Raw genomic sequence first — 22156 nt, forward strand, 5'->3', positions numbered from 1 at the left:
CGGTTAGGTTTTTGCTCGGCGAAGAAGAAGATAGAAAAAAGCGAGGGAAATTTGGGGGTTTTGGGGTTTTAGGGATACACTCTGAACTCAAAAATTGGAAATGAAGAGTGCGTGTGCCTTGACCCTTGAGTGAGTAGAAATTTGATGGTGGGCTTATCACCTGCGGTCGAGCTCACGACTTGAGAGGAATTACAACCGTTCATTTTATACAAGGGTGAGAAACGTTTTTGATACTCTCACAAAAGTTATTTTACATTGTTTTTGAACAAACAATGTTATCTACACTAACGAAGTAGAGAGTAGGCTAAGTTTTGCAATGGACTAGACATAATAATGTGGTTCAAATTCGTCTTAAGTAAGAATCGAATTTAAGACCTCTCACTTGAGAGTGAAGAAGAATACGACTAAATCGTAGCACTAAGTAAGAAATTATTTTGCACTTTGTTTCTAAATAAAAACTTTGGATTGTATAATAAATTTTTCTGGAGTGTTGCAAACAACAACGCAATGATAGGGGAGTCCTACTCTCTTACGATCCTCATTTTGAGTACTTGTGAGGACTAAACAGAAGATTATATAGTTTAGATCTAAAGACAATATTTGGCAACAAAACAAGAAAATCAGTTATCTAATGGTTCATGGACTTTAAGTTGACTTTGCTTTGCTGAGTTGTAAACTAATATAATCTTGTGACTAATATGCATTTCATCGTTACAAATACTGAAAATAAGAATCTTAAGCAAGCAAGATTGATGATAGGGAGGAGGATTGGTTAGGCCATACAGTGAGCCAGCAACAAAAATGAATTGGTTAATTAGATATTGAACTCAACGCCAATATAAAATAACATCGGCATCCATATGAGTCAAAACAAAAAAAACTTGTCACTTATAAATAAAGAATAATACTACTAAAATATAGTACTAGTTATTTATTTAATATAGACGGTTATTATGTTCAAACCATACGGCAAAAAGACCAAATGTGAGAAGACAAAATGAAAGTCGCTAGAATTCCCTTTTGAATAGCGCTTATTGTTTGTCCACATTTGATAGTACAAGGGACCTTGGTACAATTGTTTAAGCGACCCAATCATGTCGGGGAAATGGGTTGGGTTCATTGAATTACGTACGAAATGGGTTGAGGGTTATAAATTTTAAAACTAATTTTATGATAAAACTCTATCAATGTGTTTAGTAGGTGGGTTGAATTGGATTGAAATATTATTAATTTGACTACAACTCACCATCCACAGGTACAAAATTGTAGGGGTGGGCTCGAAAAGTTGCAAACCGAAAAAATCGAACCCAAATTGTAAAAAAAAACTGAACCAATAACTAGTGGTTCGGTTTCGACTTTGATGGTTTAAAAATGAGCCAAACCAAATGAGATATAAATTAATATTTTTTATTTATATAGGTTGGGTATTCATTTTCGAAACCCAATTGCAAGTCAACAATTACCCAACTTCAATTCAAGGTTGGTTGGAGTTTGTATGCATATATATATATATATATATATATATATATATTATCAAGATACTTGATATTTTAATCTTCATATTATTATATATATATATATATATTATCAAGATACTTGATATTTTAATCTTCATATTATTAGTAATTTGGTGCAAATATTAATATGTTATATGGGTCTATTGGTAAAAGACCGAACAGGTATTTGGATAGGCCAAATTCAAAATTTCATACTCATCACTTCAATTTGAATTTGACTTATGCATGCAGTTTCTTAACTTCCTAATACCTATTGGGAAAGGATACTTAGCATCCTATATAATACCAAAGAGGTCAGACACGAAAGAATATAATAATTATAGACATCTACTGCATATAATATACAGATTATTTGGAAGAGAAAGCATTCAAAAGTTTGCTAGAATTCAAAGTTCTGGTGCTGGAACTTTGAATTATAGATGGTTGGATCCTAGGGGACGGATGTCCGTTGAACTACAAGCACGGAGTAGGGCACAATTCTATCTTTAGGACACTGCAAAATTTGCAGGCCTCTATCTTTTTGATAAGTCAGTTTTTCTACTTTCTTGTTTCTTTTAGTTTACAATATTTCAATTATGAATTGGTTGTAATACAATATTGGATTATAGTTATTTCAGTTGTATATTATAATTTGTTATCGACAAAGTTGTATTTTGATTGTTTGTTCCAACAATCTAAAGGCAGAATTGTGATGGATCAAACATCAGTGAATGCAATAGGCGTTAAGAATCCTCTTCATGAGAAACTAGAGAAATTCAAGGGTCTGGACTTCAAAAGATGGCAACAAAAGATGTTGTTCTTCTTGACCACTTTGAACCTAGCCCATGTTGTGAAGGAGGAGGCTCCTGTGGCCACTGAACTACCAGCGGATAAGGATATGTTGTCTGCAATAGACGCTTGGACTCATTCTGAGTTTCTTTGTAGAAACTACATTTTGAATGGGCTGGATGATTGTCTGTATGATGTATATTCATCATGCAAGACTGCCAATGACCTTTGGGAGTCACTGACCAAGAAATATATCACTAAAGATGTTGGATCTGTCATTTGTAAATTTCTGAAATTCAACATGGTGGATTCCAAACCTGTCATAGGCCAAGTTGAAGAACTCCAACGCTTAATCCATGATTTACATGCTGAATGATGCTTTATTAATGAACACTTCCAAGTTGGGGCAATCATTGAAAATTGCCTTCATCTTGGAATGACTTTAAAATCTATCTGAAGCATAAGCACTGGGAGATTGTCTCTGGAAGATTTAATTCTCAGGCTAAGGGTCGAAGAAGATCACAGGAAATGCGACAAAGTTGATGAGTCTTGCATGGAAGCCAAGGCCAACTTCATTGAGGCAAGCAATCCAAGGCCAAAGCATTTCCAGAAAACAAGGAGAAGAATGCTAAAAAGAAATACAACTCTGCTATCCATGCACCAAAAGCAAAGGACTTTAAAAAAATCAAAGTAGCATGTTGTGTGTGCGGAAAACCTAGGGCATAGAGCGCAAGATTGTTGCTACCGAAAAGATATGAAATCTACCAATTCAAACACCAATAATGGTAGGACCAATTAAGCCAATGTGACTGAAGAAGATATGTTGGTTAATGTTGTTTCAGAAATCAACATGGTATCTGATACAAATGATTGGTGGATTGACACTGGAGCAACGAGGCATATTTGTGGGGACAAAAACTTGTTCTCTACCTATGAACCAAATTCAAGTGGTGAAAAGCTTTATATGGGAAATGCCTCCGTTGCAGAAGTTGTTGGAAAAGGAAGAGTTGTACTAAAGTTCACTTTTGGGAAGGAACTTACCTTGCTGAATGTTCCTGAAATTAGGAAAAACTTAGTTTTAGGGCCTTTGTTAAGCAATAAGGGCTTTACGTTAGTGTTCGAATTTGACAAATTCGTGCTTAGCAAGGGAAGAATGTTTGTAGGCAAGGGTTATTTGGCTAAGGAATAATTCAAACTCAATGTAATTGTTGATGTTTCTATTAATAATATAAATAAGGCTTCCGTTTATACTATTGAGTCTATTGAATTTTGGCATGCTAGATTAGGCCATATTATTTATCGATCAATGCATAGAATGGCTAACTTAGGACTAATACCAAAACATGTTATAGATGTCAATAAAAAATGTGAAATATGTGTTGAATCAAAGTTTGCTAGACAAACTTTTAAATCAGTTTTTAATAAGTTCAGTGAGTTGCTTAATTTAATACATAGTGATTTATGTGATTTTAAATCAACACCAACTTGAGGAGGAAAGAATTATTATATTTCTTTAATTGACGACAACAGTAAGTATTGCTATGTTTATCTAGTTCATAGCAAGGATGAAGCCTTGAATATGTTTAAGACATATAAAGCCGAAGTTGAAAATCAACTTAATAAGAAAATCAAAGTCCTACGATCGGATAGAGGAGGCGAGTATGAATTTTTTGCCTTTGCAGATTTTTGTAATGAACATGAAATTGCACATCAAACGACGACATAATATGTGGGGTGAAGCTTTGCTTACTACAAAATGGTGTAGCGGAAAGAAAAAATAGAACTTTAAAAGATATGATCAATTCCATGCTTAATAGTTCCAGGCTTCCACATAATATGTGGGGTGAAGCTTTGCTTACTGCAAACAAAATCTTAAATCAAATTCCACATAAGAAAACAAATCAATCTCCTTATGAATTGTGAAAGGGAATGATATCCACATATAAAACACTAAAAGTGTGGGGTTGTTAGCTGAAGTTCGAGTTCCTTTGCCAAAGAGAACTAAGCTCGGACAAAAAACTGTCGATTGTGCATTCATTGGCTATGCTAATAATAGTGCAGCGTTTAGATTTTTAGTTGTAAAATCTGAGATTGTGGATATACATGTGAACACAATTTTGGAATCTATTGATGTTGAGTTCTTTGAGAAGATCTTTCCATATAAAGAGAATAAATTAAGTTCTTGTAAAAAGAGATCGCATGAACAAATTCATGATGATGCTCCACCAACATCTGATGTCCACGTAAAGTGTTTTTGGAATCCACAAATATTTTCTCTAAAAGCTCTTTCAGTCATTTTAAAAGCATTTTAAAACGAGCTCGAAGTTTCCAATAAGTTTGGCAAGCCATATAAAGGATCGAATTGTATATATAATATAATAGAAATTGTTTGATGCTCATATGTACTAATTATGCACCGAATAAATTAAACTGGTCCCACCATTTTAATACACATCACACCCACTAAGTTATACTCCCTAAAACCTCCGTATAATTTAGTCGAGTCACAAGTTCAACCTTTATGCTCGCATCGCGAAACCTCATCCAAGTATTCCTATCTCTTTCTCCCTCCCCACCTTCGATCAACATCATACAAACAGAAAATCAGAGGTGGCAAACCTAGGCTATGATGTCCTTATTTAGACATTCATGGTGGCGGATGAACTAGAACTGGAGAGCTGCACCCTTCTATAGCCGTCTTCACCACCTAAATCAACTTGTTATGAGAACCCGCATCGTCGCCGCCAATTACCCACTGCTTCTCTATAACTGCTCGCACCATCATCTTTGACGCTAGTGTGCCATTGTTATTGTATCTTGAAACGAGATCCCATGATTGCGAACTATTGCCGCCTTGAACCACTGCATGAACCCAAAACCAAAAAGCACAAAGTCTATTGTGTCACCCCCACATCGTACAGACCTGATTGCTTCGAACCATTGCAGACCACTGCTCTACCAAAAAAAAAAAAAAAAATTCTTAATTAACCTTTTTTTTAAAGAAAAACTAATGAAAAGATCATGAAAACTTTGAGTTTTAACGAAAATGACAAAATAAAGAGTAAAGTAAATAATACCAGACTTTTTAGTGTAAAAATGTGGTTTTTCGTTAAAGTGAACAGTATCCGGAACTTTTCGTTAAAGTTCCTATTTAAAAAAAAATTAGGTTTTGCTCTCATTTGGGGGCTTTTCATTTGCTTCCTATCGTGAAGATAGGATTAGCTTCATGTCAAGATGGAAGAGGAGAGGCTATGGGAACTTATTTTTTATATTTTAAATTCAGTTCAGTGTCAAACATAGTATAAATAAAACGGTCATTAGTTTGATTTGCATCAAACACTCAACTAATTTAATCAGTATTATCCGATGATTATTTATACTATCCAATTGAAATAATCATTACAGTTCGAGCTGCCAAACAAACCCTAAGTGTCTAACCCCAACCGAACCAGATTCCCATAGCACCATTGGCCAACACTAAAAATTCACCTTATATCTTCTCATGTGTTAAATGCTCGTCAGAAGAGAGAAAAAAAGTAAGAAAAATTAAGGCTGGTTTGGTATTGTTGTGCTTTGAAAAAAAATTGCTTCTGCTGTGCTGTGAGAATAAGTAGTTGTGAAATAAAGCAGCAGAGTGTTTGGTAAACTTTTTTGTAAAAGTGTTTTTGAAAGAAAAAAGCAGTATTATAGTGTTTGATAAACGTTTATGTAAAACAGATGTGAAAAAAGCTGGTTTTTCAAAGTTGGGTTTTGTAGCTTTATGTTTTTGGCTTTTTATTCATCCAAAACTGTGAAAAAAAATCGAAGCTGAATGTTTACCAAACATAAAAAAGCTCCCAGCTTTTTTTGCTAGCCACTTTTTTTTTTTTTTCAGAATCACCTCACTATCAAACTAGGGCTTAATTTCATAATATTATATTCTAAAGTAATATAATAAATTAGTAATAAAAATCAGTAGAAAGCGGGTGGTAAGATCAAAGGGCGACAACTGGCAATATAAACACATAAAATAATAAGTGACCTAAAATTTGTGTATTTCGGAGGAATTATTTCGTGTGTGGGTCCAGAGACAATGATAGCGCAACGTAAGCGACGGTGTTGACACATGCCACACATGTAGGTGTTCACCTTGTGGCACCGTGAAAACTCCCCTCATCACCGTCCAATCTGATGACTGCCAAATTCATCGACGGCCCGGATGGTTTCAATTCGCCGGTCTAACTTGTTGCCTTCATAGTCTTCAACCTTAATCAAAAGTTTATTTGATGTCAAAATTACACAATTACTTCCTTACAAAATGTATTTGGCATTTTTGAGAAAAAACGAACGTCGGTTTGGCATCCTTTAGAACTTAAACAAACAAATACATAACGCACCACGTGGGGCCTAGAAAAGCTAATTAACTGAAATTGTTTTAGTAATTATTTCACAATGGTCCCCAAATAATTTAAGACAAAGTTATTATTAATTATTTGTGAGAAAATTAGAATTAGATGCCTCATTTTAGACTTTTGTAGACTAAACATTTATGTTTTTTGAGTTTTTGATTAAGCTTTTGAAACATTTGATTAAGATACTCAGACTTAAACTACTTTAGATTAATTGAAATTAATTTACATTTAAATATTTGCTATATATTTTAAATAATTTCAACTATATTTAAGTCTAAAAATTTAAACTTTTCAAATCTAAATGTAAACCCACGCCAAATGGAAACGTACCAATATTAAATGAAAACGTACCAACATCAAACGAAAACGTACCAACCCCAAATTAAAACGTACCCAATTATAAACTATATTAAAATGAATATTTATCTTTTTGGAATGTTTAAAAATATGTTTGATTCATACACAATGCTCCAGACAGTCTTATTTTTTGGTAGATAAGTTCTCTTGAACAACTTTTAGTTGATCGGAGATAAATCCTTATTATTGTAGATAATGCTAAATAATAACGATAAATCATATAATTTTGAATTAACAAAAAAGGCTATTGTCCGTTAATTAAAGTAATTTAAACTTTTACATTGTTAACGACTCTTTCTATAAAAGAAAAAAAATTTAATTAAAGTAATTCCTCATTATTAGGACAAAAAGTAAAAAAACTTATGTTTTGAAAAAAAATGTACCAAAAATTACCAAAAACTAAATGTACCAAAATTCAAATGTACTAAAAATTCAAAGGAACCAAGAAGCCAAATGGACAAAAAATTCAAATGTACCAAGTAACTAAATGTAATCAAACGTACTAATTTAACCAAATGTACCTAACAACGAGTTTTGTTACATTCTATTTAATTTACTAAAATAAATATTGTAATAAAACATAAAAAAATCTTAAATTATCATAATAAGAGATGCATAAAAATAGGAGAAAAAAAAAGGGAATGCTAACGTGAATAGACTTCTAATGAAATAAAATTAAAGTATCCAAATTGTAGAGAAAATGTTTAATCAAATTTGCAAAAGGAATAAATGTTTAGTCTATGACATTTAAAAACGATGCGTCTATATCAAAACGTCCCTTAATTTGTAGTAACGTTGGTGAGCAATTACTCTATCATTTGAGCATGAAATGAAGTAAATTAGAATATTAAATATTTACCAAACTGCATAAAATAATTAATTTGTAATTAGAATGTTCTTTCTTTAGCTAAATTAGGATCTTTTATGCTAAAAAAATAAAATTAAGATATTCTCCCGATAACAAATGATGACATAGCCCTTTCAACAAAGTTATTTTATTTTAATCTAACTAATTTGAACTTGTAGTTTAAAGTGCAGGTCATGGAACCCTAAACTATGATTCTAAAACTCAGGACCTAGCTTAGGGCACTCGAGTCGACCTAAGAGTTGGTCAGAAGATTTTGAAGCCTTAACCTGACCTTGAAAATTAAGCTTATAAAAGCATGTGTCAATTGAGTCAACTCTAAAGTCTTCGTAGCATCAAACACAACATTTGAATAACGTTTTTCTCTCCAATTCAATCCCACCTCCTTTTCCACTCCAACCTCATTCACAATAATCATGACTAAAAGGGATTAAAGTGAAATTAGATAAATCTACTTGGATACAAATTTAATTTAATTTTTTCTTCATTTTTTATTATGAAAATTAGCAAATTATAATTAAGAAAGAATAAAAGAAAAATAAATAAATAAAATTAGAGGATGTGGCATGATGACCCATCAAATCCATTAAGAGAGAGAAAAATAAAAAGAGTGGACAAGAAAGAAATAAACGTAATGAGTCATCGGTTTCAGACTCTCTCTCTCCTTCTTTGTCCAAGCAGCTCTGAAACAAATGCAGAGAAGAATTTATACGCCTCAAAATTCTCATTCATCTTCCGCACGGTAAGTCCCCAATCCAATCCAGCTTTCTCCTTACTTTCTGTTTGGTCTCCCAGTAAATACCCACAAAACCAAAGTCAACAAATATTGGATCTTATTAACTGTCGCTAGTCTTACACAACAAACTGTATATTTATTTTACTTTATTTTATTTTTGTGAAAATTTAGTTAAAGTTCTTGCCTTTTTGTATAATCTGTGTGCTTTTGTGGATGATTGAAGGTGTTAAAAAGGGAGTAATGATTAGGGAGATGAGCAAAGAGCAGCCACCTGAGCCTCTTGATTTCTTCATTTGGACTGTTGAGGTAAACCAATTTCCAAGCTCCCCCTCCTTTTTTCATGGAATTATGTAGATCTTGTTTTGTGGGTATTGGACAATTGTTGTTTAATTTTGTTGTTTGTTCATTACATTTTGGTGGGGTTTTGTTGAATTACAATGGACAATTGTAAAGTGCTAGGTTTTGGTTTTGGATGATTGTGGAATAGAACCTATTTAATCTGCTAATCAAATTAGAGAAGGCTTTGATTTAATCTGCTAATCATCTTTAATACTATGAAAAACTAGGAAATAATTTTGGGTTATTTATGTAATAGAATGATTTACCAGCAAGCAGTGACCTTTTGAAATTCATCGATTTCGTTGGAGTACATCTCATGTTGTTACTACTAGGAATAACACCTTCCTTCACTCATCAGTTCATCCTTCTCCAGCTACTACGATGCTTTAGAATACACATGATTTTCTTTTTTCGGAATATGGTTCTTTGAGGTGTCAAACGTTTGCGTCCTTTGTAAGCTTACAAATTTGTATATAACAATCCCAAAAGTGATACAGAACAACATTTGGTTGCTGGTACAAGACCTTATTATCCTTTCTGTTTACTTTGCCAGTAGCTCAGTAGTCAGTACCCTCCTCGTATCGGGGATTTGAAAATTGTTTTTTTCTGGTTGTATAATGATGGAAAATGTTCCTTTGTTAGTCTGCTCAAGAAAACAAAAGCGATGACATAAAGCTTAAATTTTGTCTCTGACTTTGAACTTGTGCAACAGATTGCCATACCTAACAATTAGAAACCAATAAATACGTTACAGTGAAATCGTGAGATAAACACGCTACCTCTTGATGCGAGTATTTGGTGACAAAAGAGGGTTATTGAGTAGAAAGCAATTATTCTGATGAAACACAGCTAAGTTAGCATTGTTATGTTTCCCTTGCGCTGTACCATGTCAAGCAGTGTCCGCTGATATTGATCAAGTCTGATGAATTGAAAAGAGAAAAATAAGAGTTCAGTTGCTCTGAACTCTGTGATCAATGCCTTATATTCATCCTTCTTGGCCGTTGATAAATAAGATGTATATGGCCGAGTCACATGCATTCTCATGTTTTTTTCCCTTTGTGTACAGGATGTTGGTTTGTGGTTGGAAGAAATAAAACTGGGCAGTTACCGGCAAACTTTTAAGGAAAATGGTGTCAATGGAGAATACCTGGAAGGCATGTCAATGTTTACTACTGAGCAGATTCTTCGGTTTATAAGACGTTGCCACATGAAATGGGGAGACTTTATCACGCTGTGTAAGGAACTAAGGCGAATTAAAGGTCTGTACTTGCTCTTCCTTCCATTTATTTTTTGCCTAATCTCGACAAGGTTTAGGATCATCTCTGCCATATTTTGTTTATGCGCAACTACAGATGACATCTGATGCATGCAAAATAGAGTTGTTCAAAGTAAAACAGAAAAGCATGTATTTATTTTGATTGGGGAGATCGATTAACAATGCATGCTTCATTCATCTTATGCATTCAATTGGTCTACCGATAGCATAACACCATAACATTACAAACATGGTATTGTATGCCTCATTCAATAGCATTGCCAAACTCACTCTTGATATCGTTATCCTAGCAAGTTCAGACTTGAACCTATCTGGAATATCATCCCCTTGAGCTACATTTGTATTCCTTTTTCCTCTTAAATTTGAATTGCACCTAGATTCCATCTGTGTGTGCACTGAAATCAATTTTATGTCTAGTGGCTTGCCTAAAAGGGGAGCAAAAGGTCCGCAGACCATGGTGGGCTCCGTCTTGCCTCTCAGTAGTATTCGTCAAGGTGGCCAAGCGTAACAGACAATCACGAGTTGTTTCCTTGAAGCTGGAACCGTAAAGAAAGATCTTCGTATATGTACCTACTTAAATTTTCGTTTTTCCTTAGAGAACAGAGAAGTAGGAAAGTACTTTTTTTTTTCTTCCTTTTTCTTGAATCTGTCAAGTTACCTGTTCTTCTTTGGAGAACCCTGTTTAATATATCTTTTTATGTATCTATCGCTGGTCTTTCGATCTTTATATGATTGTTTTTCTTTGAAAACCAGTTAGGCATTTGCTGCAGATTATCCTAATGCTGCTGCTTCATACAAAAGTAATGACATAGAAAGTGGAGTTTTACTCTGAAAAATTTGTTCTTAGTAGCGATTTAGGCCACCTTAATTCGATAGGAAATGTATATGGTCAACTCAACTTCATTACCGAGAGGTTCTTGTATATCTGCATATGACCGCCCTCTAACTAGGGGATTCGCGTGCGGAGCTCCCCTACCATTAGAGGGCTGCCCCAGTGGCGGGCGTATACAAGAATTCCTCCTCCAAGACCAAAAGTTTACCTCTTTTAAGATCTTGGAAGTTGGGGTCGATTAGGTTCAGAGTATGTGCTGATTGAGCATCTGGATTCACTCAGAAACCGATGCCTCTGGCAAATAAGATCATAAGAGACACGGAAGACAAAGACAACATGGTTTGATTCCGCTGTCTCTACGTTACCTAAAAAGGGGATGTTGAGAGATTTGCTCGAATGCTGAGTTGGATGTCGACTCACATCGTCAACACATTGCTGAAGGGATTATGTCTACGTACGGAGAACTTGTATGTAACGTGGTGTATACCCGAGGAGAAAAGTAGCAAACACCCGCAAGTTTTTCCCCTACTCGGGCGAGCATGGAAATGGTCTGCTACGATTCACTTGTGTTTGTTTTTGTCGAAGTCGTAAATTATTTCGTTTCGTGGAGAAGTACGGTTTATCATCTTCGGCTAAAAAAAATGACAACATAGAAATGTACTCTTACTAAACAATTTGGTAAGTTATGTTGCCAAATTGTTAATCTAGTTACTGATATCGTGCTTAATGATTTTGAACTTAGTGGCACTTAATCTTTACTTTGTAAAAAAAAGTTTCTCTTTTCATTTTTTTTCCATAGGAACCGATTCTCTTTGCATTTTTTTCCATTTCCCTTCCTCCCTCTGTTTGAACACTCAGGATTTCATCTTTGTAGAGAGAAGAAAAAAAATACCGCAAAAGGAGAGGAAGGACAGGAGGGAAAAAGGGAGAGGATAGAATCCCGTCATGGACTACTAATGACGATAGGATAATGGCAAAACATGATCCGCTATCCAACCGAAATATGTCACCTTTTTTCGACAGATGAATAATCGTGTGGGGACTTCTCAACTCTTTTTATAGGGAGCACATCTCAATTCAAAGGGACCAAACAAATTAAAGATCTATTTTCATGTAAATCATTAAAATTAAAAGCATATCTCAATTTTTTTAGTTATGCGTAAAGGTACGTGATTGATTTCTAATCACAAATATACATAGAATACATTGAAAGATCCGTAAATATTAGTGGCTAAGAAAGTCACAACTTGCGCAAACGACGGATCTAACATTCTTCAATTGGCTAATTATTTGGATGACAATCATCTTTTATGTAAGTGGTTAGGGTCAACTATTTTTTTAGACCTAGATTCTCAAATAAGGAAAAGGATCCCTTTCCTGGGGATTTGTTTGGACCTGATTTTACACTATCGGCCTGAGTAATCGAGGCCGTTTGAATGTGTAGAATTTTATACCGTCAGATGATTCTAAATATTAAGAGGTCGTGATTTTGTACAGACTCGGCCCGTATACTTTGAGTCATTTGATGAAAGTAGACCATATTTGATATTATCATTTTGTTAGGAATTTATTAAAATGGTAATTATCTTATAGTTGCAGCTTGAGAGTCAAATAAATAAGAGAAGTTGCATTGTACAAGGACTCTGTGTGGTTATGCATCGTGCAACTTGGTTGGTTTGCGTTCCTGATCAATACAGAAGATGTTACTTATCAAAATCTAAAGATAAAGACAACATGCAGAAATATGAGATGTGATCAGGATGAACTTTTTGATAATGCATGGTTTGCATTTGGTTGGAAGTAAAACGATATGGATGAAAGGCATTTTGGTTAAATGTCTACATTCTTATCAATATAAAATGAGTGCTTATCTTGTTTAAGCACGGGGCTGCATGTGGAGTGAATGTGAATCTGGTTGCATTTTTGACTAAGTTCAGAAGGCTGGTATTGTAGGATTCGACCGAAACTTGAACGGTGGAAGAGTTTTAGTAGGATGGTGGAACTTCAATCAGCTTAGAGCGTATCAACCAACACGCATTCAGTCCCTATAAATAGGAGGCACCATGCAAAAATCAAGGGACCTCTAATTCAACACACAACTGCCCTGCGCAAAACCTCTCAAACATCTTGAGATTTTTTATTTTCTTTTTTCCGCCAACACATCTTCAGTGTGGATAAACAATACTGTGAAGGCAACTGGCGAACACCTTCAGTTTGGATAAACAACACTGTCGCCGTAGAATCAGCCGACCAAGGAGCACCTTCAGTTTGGATAAACAGCACTGCGTTGAGGCCGACTGGTTACCTGTCCAAGTCTCGGTCGAGAAGGGTTTCCGAATCCTTATTGGCAGAGGTCATCTTATTAGCCTTCTCGGCGAAGTAAGGTGTTACGAGTTACGGCATTTGGCGTATTGAACGCCGAGTGATTTTATGATTAGATACTCATAAGTGAGTTTCAGAGTTCGGCATTCTGACGGCCAAACCACATTCATCATCAAAACATACATCACCTTTGAATACTTGTGTCCGTACAGTCTGGTGTCTATCCAACGTGCTTATACTCTCATGGATATAATCATTGTGATCGAATCTGGCACCGACGGTTTGTGAACTTTGCAGAACTAGCAGCCTTGTCTTTAGGTTCAAGAATCCAAAGGCCGAGATTTGTTCCTTACTCGGCCACAGTTGTAAGATAAAGAAGTCAGTAACGCGCTCAACGCAACATCAACAAATTTTACTCATCGGCCGACGAAGTTGGCACGCCTCGCATTCAACCGAAGGACGTAGTTAGCTTATTAGTAATTCTGTGATTGGGACTGTCCATCGTGCAGTAAAAAATCATTTTAAAATTTAAAATTTAGTATAAATAGTATCTAATGAAAACTAACCGTACGATGTATGATGAACGATCTCGATCACATGATTCCTAGGATCCCCAAGAAAAGGATCCGATGAGGATCCTTTTCATGCCGGAACCTTTTCCCTCAAATAATATGTGGACAAGAACCACAAAACAAGAAGTAGGTTAAAGTTATAAACCATAACTAGAATTGGAAGAGGGAGAGCCTAGGGTACCCTTTTGGAAAGAATCCAGTCATTGTTATAAAAAGGCAAAAGTTAGAGAGATAACCTTTGCTATGGAGAAGAGCGAGACTGTTGCAAAATATTACACAAATTGATAGCAGATTAGAGAGAAATAAGAGGATACTGAAAATATTCTAACTTATCTTTCTTTTCTTATTGCTTTTGTATCATATATTTTGAACACTCGTAGTGCTCTATTTATAGAGTAACTACTTTGAAAACTTACAAAAACTTCACTATTTAGCATATGAATCTTTACTGTATACATGTGGGAAAACATACCCACTGTTTACAACACTTCATCTTGGATGCCCACATATCAACATCAATTGCCTCGTTAAAACCTTGCTTGGAAAAACCCAATGGGAAAAAATCATAGCGAAGGAAAAAGAGTACAACTTTACTAGGTTTGTTGATATGGTGTTGAGCATGCTTATGTTGCCTTGTTAAAACCTTGATAAGAAAAACCCAGTGGGAAAAATCCTAATCGAAGGAAAAAGAGTACAACATGCATGTATTATGGATGCTCCCCCTGAATTGTATCTCCCCCTGATTCAGCATTCTTCAAATTGTAAGTCGACGTAATCTGACTCCCTGCACTAACTTCTGAAATGTACACTTTGGCAGAGATTTGGAGAACAAGTCTGCCAAATTTTCATTGGAACGGATTTGTCTGACCTCAATCACTTTGGCCTTCTGAAGCTCATGTGCACTGAAAAATCTTGGAGATATATGTTTAGTTTTATTGCCCTTGATAAATCCTTCCTTCATTTGGGCAACACAAGCTGCATTATCTTCATGGATGACAGTTGGATTGTTTGTCTTTGAAGGTAGACCACATGAATTCCGGATGTGATGGATCATTGATCTTAATCAAGAACATTCACTATTTGCTTCATGTAAAGCAATTATTTATGAGTGATTGGAAGATGTAGCAACTAATGTTTGCTTTGTTGATCGCCATGAAATTGCAGTATCTCCATTAGTGAACACATATCCATTTTGTGAGCGGGTTTTGTGCAGATCAGAGAAGAAACCAGCATCTGCATATCCAACAAGAATCTGGTCATTTGTGGATTTCTCTTAGTAGAAGAGACCCATGTCTGTTGTTCCACGAATGTATCGTAATACATCTTTGATTCCCTTCCAATGATGAATTGTTGGAGCAGAGCTATACCTTACTAACAAGTTGACTGAAAAAACTATATCTAGTCTAGTAAATTGTGCTAAATACAATAAAGCACCTTTTGCACTCAAATATGGTACTTCTGGACCAAGGACGAGTTCATCATTTTCCCTTGGACGAAATGGATCTTTCTTAATGTCCAAAGAACGAATGACCATTGGGGTGCTAAGTGGATAAGCCTTGTCCATGCCAAATCGCTTCAATATTTTTTCAATGTAAGTTGATTGATGGACCAAAATTCCATTAACACAATGCTCAATCTGCAGGCCGAGACAATATTTTGTTTTCCCAAGGTCTTTCATTTCAAATTCGCTTTTTAAATATTCAACAGTTTTATTGAGCTCTTCAGGGGTTCCAACGAAGTTCATGTCATCGACATATACTGCCACTATAGCAAATCCAATATTTGATTTCTTAATGAACACACAAGGGCATATGACATTGTTGGTATATCCTTCTTTAATCAAATACTCACTGAGGCGATTATACCACATTCGTCTAGATTGTTTCAACCCATATAATGATCGCCTTAATTTAATTGAGAACATACCTCGTGGTTTGTTAGTTGCTTGAGGCAACTTAAGTCCTTCTGAGACTTTTATATATATGTCAGTATCTAATTCTCCATATAGATACGCAGTGATGACATCCATAAGTCGCATGTCAAGTTTTTCTGAAACCACCAAACTTATTAAGTAATGGAACGTAATTGCATCCATTACAGGAGAGTATGTCTCTTTATAATCAATTCCAGGTCTTTGTGAAAAACCTTGTGCAACGAGTCATGCTTTATATCTTGCAATCTCGTTTTTCTCGTTGCGTTTCCTTGTGAATACCCATTTGTAACCCACGAGATTTACACCAGGCGAGGTTTGGACTACCGGTTCAAGAACACTTCACCTTTCCAAGGAGTTTAATTCTGCCTGGATTGCATCTTTCCACTTAAGCCAATCTTGTCTTTATTTGCATTCTTCAACAGAGCGGGGCTCAATGTCATCGCTTAATATAATTTCAGTGGCTATTGCAAATGCAAACAAGTCGTCGATGATTATTTCATTTCAATCCCACAATTCATTAGTACATGCGTAATTTATGGATTTTTTTTTTTTGCTTTCATGTACTTCTGTCTCTTAAGGGACAGATGTCTCTTTAAGGACATTTTCTTTTTCTGGAGGTACAAAATCATGAATTGTGGATTTATCATTCATTTTCTTTTCCCGAATGATTTCATTTGGGTTTAACTGTGCCCTTATCTTTCTCTTTCGAGGGGCTGAATCTTTTGAACCTGGGGGTCTACCATGCTTCAGATGTGCACTAGATGAATCATTCGCTGCCACTTTATTTTGTCCAACAAGGACATCAATTCTTGTAGGTGCATTTGCAGCTGGTACATGTGACTTTGTCACTTTCGAAGCATCATTAAATGCATATGGCATTTGATTAGCAATACTTTGAAGATGAACGATCATTTTCACTTCATTTTCACATTGAATGCTTCACGGATCAAAATGAGACAAGGTGTGAACAACCCATGTCAGCTCTTGTCATTCTTCTAGAATGGTCTTTTCTCCCCCTAACGACGGGAATACTGTCTCATCAAAATGACAATCAGTAAAACGAGTTGTAAACATATCACCTGTCAAGGGTTCTAAATATCTAATGATAGATGGTGAATCAAAACCTACATAAATTCCCAGTCTACTGAGGTCCCATTTTAGTACGTTATGGCGGTGTAACAGACACATAAGCAGCACAACCAAAAACTAGTAAATGTGAAATGTTTGGCTGATGTACAAACACGAGTTGTATTGATGAATATTGGTGGTTGGTTATGGGTCTTAATCTAACCAATGATACAGCATGTAAGATGACATGTCCCTATGCAGAGACTGACAATTTCATTTTCATGAGTAGAGTGCGGGCTATTAATTGAAACCACTTGGTAAATGCCTCTACTAAACCATTTTGAGTATGAACATGAGGAATAGGGTGTTCAACATCAATGCCCAGTGCTATACAGTAATCATCAAAGGTTTGAGATGTAAATTCACCAGCGTTATCAAGTTGGATTGACTTAATAGGATGATCTGGGAACTGTGCTTGCAACTTAATTATTTGAGCAAGAAGTCTCGCAAAAGCTACATTTTGAGTAGACAATAGGCAAACATGTGACCATCAGGTATATGCATCAACCAAAACCATAAAATATCGAAATGGTCCATAAGGTGGTTTAATAGGCCCACAGATATCTCCTTGAATTCTTTGCAAAAATGATGAGGATTCAGCATCAATCTTTAGTTGTGATGATCTAGTTACCAACTTCTTTTGAGAACAAGCATTGCAAGGGATATCATTTGAGATAATAATGTGCCTACTCAATAATGGATGTTCATTAGAGTTGGTAATGATCATACGCATCATGATGAATCCTGGATGACCTAGACGGTCATGCCAAAACATGTAAACTTTTGAATCTATGAAATTTTGGTTCATGACAACATGCACCTCAATTGTCTTTATGTTGTATAATACAATCCACTCGATAAATCATGCAACTTCTCCAATATACGCTTCTGGGTATCATTAGAAGTAATGCATAAATATTCCACATTTTTTGCACTTTTCATTTCAATGTGGTATCCATTTAGACGTATGTCTTTAAAACTCAACAAATTTCGAGTATATTGAGTAGCGTACAACGCATTCTGTATGAACAATATTGTTCCATTTGGTGACATAATTTGGGATTTTCTTGAGCCTTTAATTACATCTAATTGCCCTGATATTGTTGTTACCTTTACTTTTGCAAGTACCAAGTTCGAGAAATACTTTCGATCTCGAAGTATTGAATGCGTGGTTGCGCAGTCTACAAGACAAAAATCCCTGCCATTGCTCTTGTTTTGAGAATAACCATAATTTTTATCCATGTTCTTTGAGTAAAGAAATTACATTTAAAAAGCAGTTTATTCATACTGGAATACTACTTTTATTGAATTGAAAATGCGAGCATTAAACCACAAGTACAAATAACAAGAGTACGTTAAATATAACTAATTCAATCGGACCCATAAACTTCATTTCCTCTTTCAGTAATAAAGTCTGAAACATTCAGGTGGGTTGTGTTCAACTGTCCTGATAAATTGGACACTAGATCAGGTATTTCCATTAGTTGAGCCTTGTCGAGGAAATTGGTCTTGACAACCTTTTCCTTAAGGGAGGCTTGATACAGATCCATCAGATGTTTTAGGGTACGACATGTATGCGCCCAATGCCCATTGCCACCACACCTATGGTAAACTCCTTCAGGATTTCTAGGAGTGTTCATATGAGCTTTCCTTTTCTGGCGATTTGCATTCTTAAAGCTCGAGCCTGTATTATGCCTTGGAACCTGGTTGTGAAACTGGACACCATGATTTTTGCCTTTTCCTATTCCATCGACCTCGCTTGTGGCTATGTCCTTGTTTGTAATTATTGCCACGAAAGGATGTGGTATTCCCTTCAAGGGAAGTAGCATTCATTTCTGGGAATGGTACATATCCAGTAGGCCAGGACTGATGATTCTTCATCAGAAGCTCATTGTTTTGCTCAGCTACAAGGAGTACAAATATCAGCTAGTTATACTCAATAAAGCCTATTTCTCTATACTGCTACTGCAGGAGCACGTTGGAGGCATGAAATGTGCTGAAAGTCTTTTCCAGCATATCTTCCTCAGTTATTGTTTCTCTATAAAGCTTCAATTGGGAACTAAGTCTGAATATTGCAGAATTGTATTCAGCCACTGTCTTGAAATCCTGGATCCTTAGGTGAGCCCACTCATAATGATTGGAAGAATCACCATTTTCTAGTGATTATATCTATTTTTTCAGTGTCTTCCAAAGGGTTAATGGATCTTCAACTGTGAGGTACTCGCTCTTCAGTCCCTCATCAAGGTGGTGACGGATAAAAATTATGGCCTTTGCTCGATCTTGAGAGGATGCACTAGTATCTTTCTTGATGGTTTCCCCAAGATTTCCTATCTCCAGATGGATCTTGGTATCCATTACCCATGTAAAGTAGTTCTTTCCAGTAATATCCAGGGCAACAAAACCAAGTTTTGCCAAGTTCGCCATTTTCTTTTCTGAAAGAAAAATGAGGTGCGTAAGAACTTGCAATAATATGTATTCTAGAGGAATATATTGTTAGAACTTCTGGTTCTTACAAATTTTGATCTTCAGGCCAAAATAATAAGTACTCGAAACTTCAGGCTCGAGATTTGCATGATTAATGAGAAGGACGATTGTATCGCACCATTCTCATCTAAACAAATATAGGATGAGCGATTATTCCGCACCAATTTAAACAGCAGGAAAATTTAAATATGCAGAGCAGGGTGGACGATTATACTGCACCACCTAAAATTGCGATAAAATTTAAATATGCAGAGCAGGGTGGGTGATTATTCCACATCACCTAATATTGCAATAAAGTTAAATAGCAGGAAAATTTAAATATGCAGGATAGGGTGGGCGATTATACCGCTCCACCTAAAATTTGCAGTAAAATTAAATCTGCAGTCCACGATAGGCGATGATACCGCACCATTTTGGATTGCATAAATAAACATTGGGTTAGTAGTCAAGAGTTACACCAAACAAGAAATCAAAGATATAAGGTAATTGTTAGGTTGAGAACTAGAAGTAAACATGGTGCAAACAGTTCTTCGCAAGGGTATATCCAACAGTTGAGGCAGAGGAAGAAGAAGAACAGTAAAAACCTTAGAGGAAACATTTTTTTTTTTTTGGGCGAAGAGAAATGAGAATGTTTTAGGGTTAGAAAGTCGTGCTGATAACGTGTTATAAAAAGACAAAAGTTAGAGAAATAACCTTTGCTAAGGATAGGAGCGAGGCTGTTGCAAAATATTACACAAAATGATTGCAGATTAGAGAGAAATAAGAGGATACTGAAAATATTCTAACTTATCTTTCTTTTCTTATTGCTTTTGTATCATATATTTTGAACACTCGTAATGCTCTATTTATAGAGTAACTACTTTGAAAACTTACAAAAACTTCACTATTTAGCATATGAATCTTTACTGTATACATGTAGGCAAACAAACCCGCTGTTTACAATAGTCACCAACTAATTCCAAATTAGAAAAAGTGGTTCCTAACTGGCCAATTCTTCTAGTCAAACAGTTTGAAATAGGAGAGGGATCCTCTTCGGATCCCTTCCTCCTAATCCATTAAGTCTAGTGATCCGGACCATTGAAATTTGATCAAATGGGTAAAGTTATTTAACTTTTAAAGTGGCCCCTGGTTTGTAGCCGTTAGATCAAATTTCAATAGTTCGAATCCCCGAACTTGGTGAATTAGGAGAAAAGGATCCGGGGAGGATCCCTTTCCTTTGAAATATATCATTCATGTCTACTTTGGGTTATGTATTATTAATTAGATGTTGGCTACAACAGTACCATCTAGGTCAGCTGAATAGTGTAAAGCACCTTTCATTCTTGATTAATCCGGTCGTTCCACAAAGATAGTGATTTTGACACTCGTTTTTAGAGAGAAATTTTGATCGGACTGTCATACAGACAATTTTCGCATCGTGTGTGATCAACCTTGCAAGGCCAAAGGCCCCGAATGCGGGAGGCTCCATGTTTTGTGGAAGGAGTCTTATAGATGATGTGATCGAAGAAGAGTGTAGAAGGGTAATCACAATGCTAATTTTGATTAGTGACACCTCAAGTTGAAGTTAGTCAAATCTAAACAACCCAATAACAGTGTGTATCCAGCTGATGTGATAATGGTGTTTTCCATGCCCAGTTGAAAACATGAGAAATGGGAACAGTAAGTTATGCAACAATGTCAATTACTCCTGATGAAATAAAATAAAAACAATGCTATTTACTCACAAATTTCGGTTATTTTTTTATCCACAAAATTGTTTCAGGATATAATGTGCAACAAAAATAGAAGAACATATCACTCCCTCCATGCAATGCAACACTCACTGCACCAATAACTTATTAGGCCAGAATATCTGGACGTTTAGTTGAGTAAAGCCATCACAGTGAAGTGCCTCAAAGGTGGTTGCTAATTAATAACATTTAGGTTTAGACGACAATATACTGCATGCATGCATGTTGCTGAGGGGTTGAAGTTACGTAGACACATTCATATATATGAATGGTTGGATGTGTATGTGGTCGAAGATTCAATGAATAATAATTTAACGGTGAAAAATTTTGATGTATACACCAGTGCACACTAGAAAATTCTGCTTCATAAGTTCTGGAACTGTCGGGTAAAGATAAACTCTATCTCACTTGTGTACGTATGCTTATGTTAGGGTGTAATACTAGAGTGAGGTCACATGCTATGCATTTCAGGTAGATGGAGAAGAGAAAATTTAGGGTGTTGGATATTGGAGGAAGTGAGTAAACTGAAACTACTATACTTCTCTTAATTACCTTCTCAATTACGTGGAGAGCTCTCTGCTATTTTATAGAACCGAACGCTTAGGTGGCTTGACACTATTGGCTCTCATCGCAATAGGTGATGGCTCAGGAGTCTACTTCTCCAGACTCCAGTCCATATAAATAAAAACCAGTAGGGTTAGGGTTTGCAGGAGGGCTTTAAAATTTGTGTGTTTCAGGGAGGAAAAAAATGTGCGACACTAATCTCTCTTTTGACATTATTGCTGCTTCTACAGTCACTGAGTCTTGTACGGAGGCCGATCTCGATGAGCGAGGTGAATCGTTCAACCCGAATCCAGAAACGATCTTGATCAAGTATTTGTTTAACAAATTGGCAGGACGGGCAAC

At 35.7% G+C, this 22156-nt stretch overlaps 1 protein-coding gene across 2 annotated transcripts; it reads left to right on the forward strand.

Moving 5' to 3' along the window:
• The first annotated feature begins 8484 nt into the window (after positions 1 to 8484).
• On the forward strand, positions 8485 to 10953 carry LOC103935436. Of its 2 annotated transcripts, none has more exons than XM_009345204.3 (4): positions 8485 to 8640; positions 8858 to 8940; positions 10040 to 10232; positions 10667 to 10953. In XM_009345204.3, exons 2-4 carry the CDS (start codon positions 8875 to 8877, stop codon positions 10795 to 10797), a joined length of 390 nt encoding a protein of 129 aa, XP_009343479.2. In that variant the 5' UTR covers positions 8485 to 8640; positions 8858 to 8874; the 3' UTR covers positions 10798 to 10953. The 2 variants fall into 2 exon arrangements, with proteins under 2 accessions (XP_009343479.2, XP_009343480.2); XM_009345205.3 differs by lacking the exon at positions 8485 to 8640 and adding an exon at positions 8695 to 8764.
• Positions 10954 to 22156: the final 11203 nt, after the last annotated feature.

This window comes from the organism of the source record quoted next, unplaced genomic scaffold (genome assembly GCF_019419815.1).
Source record: "Pyrus x bretschneideri cultivar Hongxiangsu unplaced genomic scaffold, Pyrus_bretschneideri_v1 Contig13, whole genome shotgun sequence".
Classification (NCBI taxonomy): domain Eukaryota; kingdom Viridiplantae; phylum Streptophyta; class Magnoliopsida; order Rosales; family Rosaceae; genus Pyrus; species Pyrus x bretschneideri.

Coding starts and splice junctions, on each gene's coding strand:
- LOC103935436 (XM_009345204.3), top strand. CDS start 8,875: ATGATTAGGGAGATGAGCAAAGAGCAGCCACCTGAGCCTCTTGATTTC. Junction 8,941..10,039: donor TCTTCATTTGGACTGTTGAG/GTAAACCAATTT, acceptor CTTTGTGTACAG/GATGTTGGTTTGTGGTTGGA. Junction 10,233..10,666: donor GGAACTAAGGCGAATTAAAG/GTCTGTACTTGC, acceptor TTTTATGTCTAG/TGGCTTGCCTAAAAGGGGAG.